Below are 12328 nucleotides of genomic sequence, written 5' to 3'. Positions count from 1 at the left end.
TTTTATGATTAATTAGAGTGTAAATTTGCATTTTTTGTTTTGTATTTTTAATTTTGTTCATGTATCAGATTGTTGATCTGATTTTGTATTCTGCTATGTGTGAGTCATTCTGTTTTTCTTGGTTTGATTTGTATAATCTGGGTTGTGAAATGTTTGAACTTTTGGTATTTTGTCAAACATTTCATTTGGTATTTTGTCAAACATTTCAGCACCCAGATTATATAATCTGGATAAGTTTCGAAAAAGTAAATATATATAGAAACAAAAGAGCAAAACAATGTATGATGTGCCAATTACTTCCATTTTGCTTGTTATTTTAAACACTCAAACAAGGTAAATTTGAACTTTGAAGCAATAATATTCTGTAGATTATTGTCACTTGACTGAATTTATCTAAATATCTAATACAAAAGAACTGGAATATGTTTACAAGTGGTAGCATCTTGCTGTCAGATTGATATATTTTAATCTTATTATCTGACATACATGTAGGTATCTTGTGTAAAAGCTTACATTAAATGAGACTTTTAACAAAAGTAAAAATAAATATAACAAACCAGTGGAGATGTATCCCATTGACAAATGAAAATTATTAAGTGTTTGTTATAATTAAAAACTTACTTCTCAATAGAATGTACGTATATATGAAACTACCAACCAAGAAGACAAAGTTTTAGTTATTTGAAATTTGTAAAAATCTTTATTACAAAAAATGTCTCAACATAGAACATTTTGATTTTAATAAGATGATAATATTGAACATATATAAGCGATGTTATTGCCTATTGGGCATAGAAACTCAAAGTTCCCTATATGATACCTCAATTAATAAAATGCTTAACTATTACCAACTGATGTGGAAAAAATGATTAATAATATTAATATTATATGAGAATCTAACATTATCTTATCCCTTTCTATGTTGTCTAGTGGTTGGTAAATGTTTTGTTGTCCCTACCCCCTTTTTTTGTTGCGGGGTGGTTGATCGCATTTTGTCAGCCAGCTAGGAGGTGGAATATATATTATAAAATGTTGACCATAAGATGGCTGAAATCACTATTAAGAATGGCTTAAATTGTTCTTATTTCTGGACTCATTTCATCTGCATCCCAAAAATTCATACATACATACATACCAAGTGCTCCCATTTTGAGTCTTCACAATAAGCAATGGCTGAAATCGTTCTTTCTTCATTCTTGACAGCAGTCTTTGAAAAGCTGGCCTCTGAAGCCTTGAAGAAGATTGCTCGCTCCAAGGGAATTGATTCTGAGCTCAAGAAACTGAAGAGGTCATTAATCCAGATCAGAGCTGTGCTTAATGATGCTTCTCAGAAGGAAATATGTGATGAAGCTGTTAAAGAATGGCTGAATGGTCTCCAACATTTGGCTTACGACATAGACGACTTACTTGATGATTTGGCAACAGAAGCTATGCATCGTGAGTTGACCGATGAATCTGGAGCCTCCACCAGCTTGCTAAGAAAGATAATCCCAACTTGTTGCACAAATTTCTCACTAAGTAGTAGGATGGGTAGCACGTTAGATAATCTTACCATTAAGCTACAAGAACTGGTAGAGGAAAAAGATAATCTTGGTTTAAGTGTGAAAGGTGAAAGCCCAAAACATACGAACAGAAGATTACAAACCTCTTTGATAGATGCATCTAGCATTGTTGGACGTGAAGGTGATAAGGATGAATTGCTCCATAAGCTACTGGGAGATGAACCAAGTGACAGGAACTTTAGCATTGTGCCCATAGTTGGTATGGGTGGGGTGGGTAAGACCACTCTAGCTAGACTTGTGTATGATGAGATGCAAGAGAAGGATCACTTTGAACTCAAGGCGTGGGTATGTGTTTCTGATGAGTTTGATATATTCAATATAAGCAAAATTATTTTCCAATCGATAGGAGGTGGAAACCAAGAATTTGAGGACTTAAACCTCCTTCAAGTAGCTGTAAAAGAGAAGATTTTAAAGAAACGATTTCTTCTTGTTCTTGACGACGTTTGGAGTGAAAGCTATGCCGATTGGGAAATTCTGGAACGCCCATTTCTTGCAGGGGCAGCCGGAAGTAAAATTATCATGACAACCCGAAAGCAGTCATTGCTAACCAAACTCGGTTACAAGCAACCTTACAACCTTTCCGTTTTGTCACATGACAGTGCTCTGTCTTTATTCTGTCAGCATGCATTGGGTGAAGGTAACTTCGATTCACATCCAACACTTAAACCACATGGCGAAGGCATTGTTGAAAAATGTGCTGGTTTGCCATTGGCTTTGATCGCACTTGGGAGGTTGTTGAGGACAAAAACAGACGAGGAAGAATGGAAGGAATTGTTGAATAATAAAATATGGGAGTCAGGTAAGGGAGATGAGATTGTTCCAGCTCTCAAACTAAGCTACAATGATCTTTCTGCCTTTTTGAAGCAGTTGTTTGCATACTGCTCCTTGTTCCCAAAAGATTATTTGTTTGATAAGGAAGAGTTGATTCTGTTGTGGATGGCAGAAGGGTTTTTGCACCGATCAACCACCAGCAAGTCGATGGAACGCTTGGGTCATGAAGGTTTCGATGAGTTGTTGTCAAGATCATTTTTACAGCATGCACCTGATGACAAATCATTGTTTGTGATGCATGATATCATGAATGACTTGGCAACATCTGTGGCAGGAGATTTTTTTTCAAGGTTAGACATTGAGATGAAGATGGAATTTAGGAAGGAAGCTTTGGAAAAGCAACGCCATTTCTCATTGGTTTGTGAGAAGTACATGGTTTACAAAAGGTTCGAAGCATTCAAAGGAGCTGGAAATTTGAGAACATTCTTAGCAGTGTATGCTGGGAAAAAAGAAAGTTGGAGAACATTTTTCTTATCAAATAAGGTCCTTGATGACTTACTTCAAGAGTTACCTTTGTTAAGGGTCCTCAGTTTGTGTCAACTTAGTATAAGCAAGTTACCTGAATCCATTTCTAGTTTGAAGCACTTGCGTTATCTTAATTTATCTCGAACCAGAATCACATATTTATCGGATAATGTCAGCAACCTTTATAATTTACAGACGTTGATTGTTTCTGGCTGTAAAAGTTTGAAAAAGTTACCCGAGAGCTTCTTAAAGCTTAAAAATTTGCGGCATTTTGACATGAGGGATACTCCATGTTTGAGGAAGATGCCCTTAGGGATTCTTGAGTTGAAAAGTCTACAAGCTCTCTATGGGATGGTTATTGAAGGAGGCAATGGATTTTCAATAATTGAGCGTAAAGATTTAAATGATCTCCAGTGGAAAATTTCTGTTAAGGGGCTGGAAAAAGTGCAAGGCTCAATGCATGCACAGGAAGCAAACTTATCTGAAAAGAAGCCATGTGAGTTAGAGTTGGAATGGAGTGATGAATTTGATGGTTCTCGAAAAGAAACAATTGAAAAGGAGGTCCTGAATGTGCTGAAGCCTTGTAGTGATAGTCTAAAAGAACTGAAAATTGTGTCATATGGAGGTATAGAGTTTCCAAGTTGGGTTAGGGATCCCTCGTTTGGTCAGCTGACTCATGTTAAGATAAGCGGCTGTAAAAAGTGTACATCTCTACCGCCACTTGGGCAGTTACCATCACTTAAGAATTTGGCTATTGGAGGTATGGATGAGGTAAAAGTTGTGGGTCCGGAGTTGCTTGGGACTGGTCTTGCATTCCCTTCACTTGAAACTCTAAGTTTTCGAGATATGAAAGGGTGGGAGGCATGGTCAAACAATAATAATGGGGTTGTCATCACAACGTTTCCAGTCCTTCGAGAGCTTTGCATTAGAAGTTGTCCTAATTTGGTTAGAGTCTCCCTTGAAGCATTACCTTCACTGAGGGTTCTAACGATAATTGGTTGTGACCATGAAGTGTTAAAAAGTTTGGTCCATGCAGCTTCATCGATCAACGAGCTGGAGTTAAGTCGTATTTCTGGACTTAATGATCAGGTGTGGGGAGGTGTTATAGAGCATCTTGGAGCAGTTGAAGAAGTAAACATCTATGAGTGTGATGAAATAAGATACTTGTGGGAATCAGAAGCCGAGGCAAGTAAGGTTCTTGTGAATTTAAGGAAGTTGGTAGTAGAAGGTTGTTCAAATTTGGTGAGTTTAGGAGAGAAAGAGGAGGATAATTGTGGGAGCAACCTAACATCTCTTACGAGCTTGACCTTATTCGGTTGTGACAGCTTGGAGCATTGCAGCTGTCCAAATAGCCTCAAGTCACTTTTCATCCAGAATTGTGATAATCTGTTGGAAAAGGATCAGAAGCCTCTGATCAACTCAGACATACTCATGCTTGAATCTGTAATTATACATAATTGGCCAAATCTGAAATCGATCACTGAGTTGAGTTCCTTCAATCACCTCAGGGAACTCGTAATAACAAATTGTCCAAATATGGAGTCATTTCCTGACCACGAGTTGCCAAATCTCACTGTGCTAATACATTTGTCAATTACATATTGTCAAAGTATGGATGCTTCCTTTTCTGGTGGGCTTTGGCCTCCAAAATTATGTTCACTTAGCATAGGGGGGTTGAAGAAGCCCATTTCAAAGTGGGGCCCACAGACTTTTCCAACCTCACTTGTGGAACTGTGGTTAATAGGTGGACAGTTGGACGACGTGTGTAATTTCAGTCAGTTGTCCCATCTTCTTCCTTCATCTCTTACTACTCTTGAAATAAATGGATTTGAGAAAGTGGAATCAGTTTCAATGGGACTCCAACACCTCGCATCCCTCCAGCATCTCTTCATTTGGGACTGCCCAAAGATGATAGATCTACCAGAAATGTTGCTGCCTTCACTTTTGAGTTTGGAAATTGAAGGATGCCCACATCTGAAAGAAATGACTAGTAAAAGAGGCTCCTACTGGCCCCTCATCTCCCTTATCCCCTTCACCTTCATATTCTAAGCAGTTACAAACTTAATATGAAGGTATGTTTCTCCCTCTGCCTTTGATAAATTATAAATATAATAATTGATTTTGCTTTCATTCAATCAGGAAAATGCAAATATTATATCAACATAAACATTTATATAATAAAAAATATGTTTGCATGTCAATATATGGTTGTTAACATGGACATGCAAGTGCTTCTTTTTTGTTTTCTTGTTATTGAATATGATTGAAGTTGTGTAAATACCTCAATTTTTTAATAAAAACAAAAGATTCAAAATCCTAACATAATTTGTGAATTAGTATTGATCGTCGAGTTTGTATTATTTGATAAAGTTGTAGAAGTTAGATTTTGACATCTTTGTAATAATGATTGAAAAGTAGAAACAAACAAATTATGAATATGTTCAAATAATGAATCGCTTCACGTACATGAGATTTTTAGAATAATGTATTTCCTGATAGCTACGTATCACTTTATCCATTTGAAAATGTCAATTAATATGTTCTTTATTTAATGATCCATCTAACGAATGGATAATACTAACAAAACCGATTAGCAATTTACCACATATTGTATGTCACATGGTGTAAGAAAATGAAAGTTTCATTAAATAGGTTGATTTTGATTTATTCTGTCTGTAGTCTCTGTTTTTGAGATTTAGACTTATAAAAGTACAAAAACAGAGGAGACCATCTGCTGTTGTGAGATGTTGAAGTCACAACAATTTGTACTCTTTTACATATGACTTTTGACATTTATTTGTAATTTAACTTTAGTAACTCTAATCTTTGCTTTCTGAAATTTGGTAGGCCAATTTCAGAAGTTTAAAGCAGTTCTCAATGGGATTGCAACACCTCAACTCACCTCTCTCCAGCATCTTGCTATTGATAACTGCCCAAAGATGCCCAAGAAAGATTATTAGAAGAGGCCCCTTATCTCCCATATCCCCCAGGAATTATAAAATTAATATGAAGGTAAACCCTTCCTTTGTCTTTGACCTCTTGTAGTTTATTTATTAATATATGAAAAATTAAATAATAGATTTTGCTTTGACTCAAAAAGCAGACTTTAGAGATTATCCAAGCTTAAGCATGTACTATATCATAAATGATAAGCTCTTGTCCCAATATCAGAAAGTCCTATTGTTGATGAATATGATTTAGTTGTGAATTAGTACTTTCCTACTTGGGTATTCAAGTATTGAAAAATCTGAAAGATAGGTCGATTTTGATTTATTCTGTAGTCTCTGTTTTTGAGATTAGACTTAAAAACAGAACAAAAGTAGAGGAGACCATCTGCTGTTCCAAGATGTTGACGTTGCAACAATTTGTACGCTTTTCCATTTAACTTTGGCTTTTATTGTGAGTTGTTAACTTTAATAACTCATCTTTCTTTATGAAATTAATATGAAGGTAAACGAGAGATATTATCCCAGCATAAGCATGTATATCATATACGATAAGTTCTTGTCCCAATATCAGAAAGTCTTATTGTTGATGAATATAATCTAGTTGTGAAATACTACTTGGGAATTCAAGTATTGAGACAGAAAATATGGTTTAGAACGAAATGATGTTCTAGTAAAATGAATGTTCGAGATTTACGTGTTTAAAAAATTATCATTTTGATTTTTGTTGAAACTTTCAAATGCAGACAAGTGTAAGCAGAAACTCACATGTTCCTGATTTTTGCATATGCTTCTCCACCGGTAGACAAATCAACTTTCATGGGTATATCCAGATGGTTTTCTCCACTTGCAACAAGTTGTATTTGAAACATTTCTCTTTACGTGCAAGAGCTCTTTCCAATAAAACAGAGTGGATCTGTATTTTCATGGGGAAGGTCAATGGATTTTGAGGTGCTTTCTTCGATTTTCTTTTAGTTTAGTTAGATCCTGGACCTCCCCTCTTTGAATTCATTTTAGTTACATCTTTTAGCTACCTTTTTGAGTTTTTACTTTAAAAATTGATCTAAAAGAAAACTGGCTATTAATATAGACCCATGGTTAATTTGATGCATGGTAAATTATGAGTTTCTATTTACTGGTGACATACGGCTTACAGATGATACAGCGTGTTAGCAAGTGTTTTCCACAGTTTCAAATAGAAAAAATGTAGTTCCCTTGACTTTTGCTTTAGCTACCAATAAAGTAAAGTATGTCGCCGTATCTTGCATTTAGCCTTTAATTTTAAAATCATTTACATAATTAATTATCGGAATTTTTTAATACAACTTGAGTAAACACTAAACGAATAAAAACTTTCATATTATGATTGATTAAATGTAAGGAACAGCAACTTATTTTCATGAGTTTTGTCTTACTGCTTTCAGTTTCACTACACGTAAATAAATAACAAATTTATTGAAGCAGAAAGAAACGCGGAATACCCCAAGTTAGGAACAAACCTTTGTAAATTTCGTTCAAGTCGACCTATATTTAACAATTACCAAAGAGCTCTAGTTTCTTGTCTTCTCTGCTCCGACATCACAAGTGATGTCGTCATCTTCAGACTCGTCGTTATCGGCCATATCATCTGAACCACGGATGTGGAACTTTATGAGGTAAATCGAAAGTAAATGTAGATCCACAATGTTCTTTACTCGATACAGTCAGATGTCCTCCCATCAGCTCAACCTGCGATAAATCATGATTCACACGGATTTTAGGTCAAAACCAATTTCGTTCTCACATTCCGATTTCGATTCCGAATCCAGAATCATTACCAATTGTTTGCAGATCGCTAAACCTAATCCAGTCCCATCGTATTTCCTAGCTGTATCTGCACTGGCTTGCGAGTATTTTTTGAATAAATTCGGCAATGCAGTTTCTGACATCGATCAAATCGATGAATGAAATATTGTAGTTAACATGAAGCTACGAAAATGAGAAATTAGGAATTTGAAAGGTACCTGGTATTCCGATTCCTGTATCTTTAACATCACAGCGTATCCAGACTACCGTTTCATGCGATTGAGGATCATTCTCCTCATGCCGATTGTCTTTTGCTGAGATCGATGAGTCATCTGTGTTTATCTTCTTCGGTTCATGTTGAGGATATGGATCTGATATTACATATAGATTTATCTCGACCTTCCCTTGGTGAGTAAACTTAATAGCATTGCTGCACAAAATTCATGAGTTTAGAATTTGTTGTGTATGGACCATTTTGACCTGCTTAGAAATACCTGATCAAGTTGGTGAGAATCTGTCGAATCCAAAGAACATCACCAATAATCTGAAATTGTTTAACAAATGTTAACATAAATGTTTTCTTTTTATAGCAAATTGTATCAAGATTAGAGATTAAACCTCCAATGGGACATCATCTGCTACGTGTCCTTCCAAAATCAGCTTCTTTTTCAATGATGCAGCAACAGTTTGAACAACATCATTGATTACTTCTCTAGGCCTAAATTTTGTGGCTTCCAGCTTCATAACTCCTGAAAATAATCTAAACTTTTAAATACTACACAGTATAAATATCAGTCTATTAAAAAAATACAAATTATAAAGGGATGAAAAATAACCTGACTCGACTTTGGATTGATCAAGAATTTCATTTATAAGTTGAAGAACTAAATCAGCAGAAGATAACATAACATCCAAGAGTTGTTTTTGATCCTTATCGAGTTTTGTAGTTGATAAAATCTCTGCCATGCTAACAACCCCGGATAATGGAGATCTTATCTCATGTGACATGGTTGCCAACATTTGTTTCACTCTCATAGTTTCCTCTAAAAGAAATTGATTTAAGCAAAATGTTCGATAATACTTTTTATATATAAAAAAAAATTATAAGGTTTAAGAGAAAGAAAAGTTACCAACCTGTAATATTAATGGTTTTATTAAGTTCTTCCTCTTTAGCCTTCTTCACAGCTATTTCTTCCTGGAGTTTTGCCATCTTTTCTCTCTTTCTAACCTGTCACATGATAAAAAATATATATTAGAAGTGAGGACAAAGTACAAGAAATCGCATATCCTACTTTCATTGAAAAATCTATCAAATTATAAAAGTGAATTGGGTAAATTTTTCCAAGTAAAAGAAAAGATAAAAGTAGGATGTTATAATAGACAAAACAAAGAAGGTACCTGATCAGTGATGTCCATGCCCATGTAATTAACACCGATTGTTTCTCCATCTTTGCTGAAAACAGGTTCAACATATAATAAAAATGTTTTGTCACCAAATAATTCGTTTTCAAAAGTAATTTCTCTTTTTGCTGGTAATCCTCTTTCAAGAACTTCTCTTTTGAAGTCTTGGGATTCCTTTACACCACCACCTTTGAATATTTCCTCATCTGTTTTCCCGATTATATCCTATGCATAGTATAAGGAAAAAAAAAGACATGGTTCAAAAATCTATTAACTTACAACAAACAATAAATTTGAGTTTATAAAATTTGATGACATCATATTACCTCTTCTTGTAAACTTGGAAAATGATTATAAATGAAGCGATATCGCAACTCATTGTCCTGAGATATGACAATCACAATGTAAAAAGGGAGGAACAAAAGAAAAAGGGTTTGCTTGAAATCAAATTACCTGATGGCCAATAACAACGGGTGCATTTTGAAGAACAAAATGTAAAAAATTATCAGATCTTTTCAAGATCTGGGACAGTTCTTCAACAGGCGATGATTGTTTTTCAATATTCTCAATGCTTTCCTCCAACTTCTCCAAAAGGATATGCTCTCTCTCAACACTTTCTTCCAACAATTTTCCCAAATGCAATGCCTTTTGCTTCCAATATATAACTGTATCATATTCAGCATCTATTTCTACCCGTTTATCTTCAGCAATAACATCATTTTTTTTCTCGGGTACATCTTGAAAATTTTCATAACCTTCATCCAGCACAGAAACCGGATGTTTATCACCTTCAAAACGATGTTGTTCAAAGATATCTAAATTTTTAAGCTTAACTTCATGTTGTTGTTTTCTCAAGTTTTCAAGCTCTTCCCTCAAAAGTCTAACAGCATTTTCTTGTTTATATTCCCAGTTTTTTACAAGGTAAGCTAACTGTGAGGACCCTTTTTCACTGTAACTTGTGAGTTCTACTAACCTTGCGAAGTCAACTATACTAGGCTCTTCAGTGAAGGCAACATCCTCTAACATATCTTCATGGAGTCCTGGTTTTTCTACACTGAACTTTTTTCCAGCTTCATTAATGTCTTCAGGCCACGTTGAAGAGAGGACTTCAACCTCTGTATCTTTAACATGATCATCCTCCATCTCGTTCACCGTTTTAGAACAATAATAATAATGAAAAAAGTATCGATGTCTGTTTACTTTGAAGAAATTGTGATTTTGAGCATCAATGAAGTCTATACGCAACTAACAAAATGTTTCTGCAGAACGAAATTTATGAAATTAAGATCGAGAGAAGTTTGTCAACAGAAGAGGGAAATGTAATTGGAGAAGCATAATACTCACCATTGACGTGATCCACAAATTGGAAATGAAAAATGCCACTTAGATCAGAAAAGCGAAAGAAGTTCAGATTGGGGAAAGAAAATCATCTGGCCTTGTGATTCATGTCATCCTGTTTTTCACTGTAGATCTGGAAAGTATCTTAGAAGTCTTCAGTCAATGAATAAACAAAACAAAAACAAGTTTACTTAATTGAATTAATCAGATAGAGAGAGAATGTGGAGAGAGAAACCATGTGAGAGGGAAAGAAAAACAATTGTGGGAGAGCAGAGACGAGTAGAAGCTCAAAAGGCCATGTGCATTTGAAAACAATTTATATATATAGTGTATAAGGTGACACACAATACTGAATTGAATGATAGGTTTTTATATTGTCGATAAATTTATTATTGCTTATTCGAGAATCTCTCACGGACATTTATACAAAGACATTGTGTTCATTCATCGTTTACATATCGTTTACATAGACACAAAGGCGAGTTTATGGCTTTATGCATGACCCACCTAATATTATACTAAATAATAATAGAAATTCTATACCAAGACATTAAGGAACCACCTAAAGGTTTTTTAAGGACCTAAATGTGTGTGTGTGAGAGAGAGAGAGAGAGAGAGAGAGAGAGAGAGAGAGAGAGAGAGAGAGAGAGAGAGAGAGAGAGAGAGAGAGAGAGAGAGAGAGAGAGAGAGAGAGAGAGAGAGAGATTTTGAACGGCAAACATATATTAATAAAACAAAACTAACCAGGGGCTAGAAGGTACAAAACGTTTAGAACAGAAAAAAGAACAAGAACAAAAATCGGACAACAAAAGAACAGAAAATTCACAACCTACAGTAACTTTTTAGAATTTGGTCGCAACACCACTCGAGCCACCTTAGATTGTGCCCTCTCCGTACAAGCTTATTCACACTTATGGATCAATGCACGGAGGCGGAGAGAGAGAGAGAGAGAGAGAGAGAGATTTGTTGGTAAAAAAAAACTCAATTGTTGAAACATAGGTGAAGCAATGGAACCACGATTTAAATTATTTAAAAATAATAGGCTTTTTCTACTTTAGTTCCCAATTCCATTAAAGATAATGGATTCTCTTTTATTACTATCTTATTATTATTTTATATTTTATATTTTTTATTTTGAGTTATAATAAAAATAAACATATATCTTATTTATTGATTTTTGCTGCTTTGGGAATTTGATCGTGAATTTATATCCATTTTGTTAATTTCTTTTTTATTTTTATTTACTTTTAAATATATTTTCATATCATTTTTTATTTAAAGAAAATCCTTTACTCACATATTTTTTTTTATTACTAGCTATTAGATATGTGAATAATAATTAACAAATCGGCTTTATTTTAAATTTAAGTTGATTTTAATAAAAAAAAAATTAAGGTTGATCGGTTTGGGCTCGGTCCTCTCACCATTAGTTTTTATACGTATTGAATTGGTTATTTTTCTGAGTAAACTGATTTTTTTCTTGTACCGACCCTAATTGATGAATCACTTAAATTTCTATTCTAGACTCGCCACTGCCCACACTCTATTCCAATTTAATTCTTTGTGGAGAACATGCATCTACACGGGAAATTGTTAATTGATAATGGGGCTTTCTTTATTGCTTTTTCTGGATATATTTCATCAATCAAAAGCTAACATCCATTCATAAGGGAGGTATAAAATATTGCATAAACAGAGAAAGATTAGCCATTCATAGCGGAGGAATAAAATATTGCATAAACAGTGAAAGATTAGCAAAGGGAGCTGATAAATCCATATTAACTTTTTATCCATGAACTCATAATTATATTTATTGATATTTATACCTTTGTTTTAATTATAGTTACTGAAGAAAGAGAAAATATAAAATATTTCATAAACAGGGAAAGATTAGCAAAGGAAGAGAAAATACACATTAACTTTTTATCCTTCAACTCATAAGTATATTTATCGACATTTATACACTTATTTAATTTATAATTATTGAAGAAAGAGAAACCT

At 34.3% G+C, this 12328-nt stretch overlaps 2 protein-coding genes across 3 annotated transcripts; one reads left to right on the top strand and one right to left on the bottom strand.

The window, feature by feature from the left end:
* The first annotated feature begins 1128 nt into the window (after positions 1-1128).
* On the top strand, positions 1129-6906 carry LOC145037576 (putative disease resistance RPP13-like protein 1). Its single transcript, XM_078986267.1, has 3 exons — positions 1129-4930; positions 5706-5870; positions 6550-6906. Exon 1 carries the CDS (start codon positions 1170-1172, stop codon positions 4905-4907), a length of 3738 nt encoding a protein of 1245 aa, XP_078842393.1. The 5' UTR covers positions 1129-1169; the 3' UTR covers positions 4908-4930; positions 5706-5870; positions 6550-6906.
* A 228-nt stretch (positions 6907-7134) lies between these two features.
* On the bottom strand, positions 7135-11307 carry LOC145037577 (histidine kinase 5-like). Of its 2 annotated transcripts, XM_078986269.1 has the most exons (12): positions 11157-11307; positions 10334-10460; positions 9443-10248; positions 9316-9372; positions 8987-9214; positions 8723-8816; positions 8425-8631; positions 8207-8337; positions 8083-8132; positions 7807-8018; positions 7621-7724; positions 7135-7531 (listed from the first exon to the last, which is right to left on the bottom strand). In XM_078986269.1, the coding sequence occupies exons 3-12, from the start codon at positions 10130-10132 to the stop codon at positions 7427-7429; spliced, it is 1878 nt and encodes a 625-aa protein (XP_078842395.1). In that variant the 5' UTR covers positions 10133-10248; positions 10334-10460; positions 11157-11307; the 3' UTR covers positions 7135-7426. The 2 variants fall into 2 exon arrangements, with proteins under 2 accessions (XP_078842395.1, XP_078842394.1); XM_078986268.1 differs by lacking the exon at positions 11157-11307 and having other exon boundaries at positions 10334-10611.
* Between the last annotated feature and the right edge of the window lie 1021 nt (positions 11308-12328).

The sequence above is a fragment of the Lactuca saligna genome, chromosome 3 (genome assembly GCF_052625555.1).
Source record: "Lactuca saligna cultivar CGN05327 chromosome 3, ASM5262555v1, whole genome shotgun sequence".
Lineage (NCBI taxonomy): Eukaryota > Viridiplantae > Streptophyta > Magnoliopsida > Asterales > Asteraceae > Lactuca > Lactuca saligna.
The sequence above is the reverse complement of the archived record's forward strand: the minus strand, read 5'-3'. Positions and strand labels throughout refer to the sequence as shown.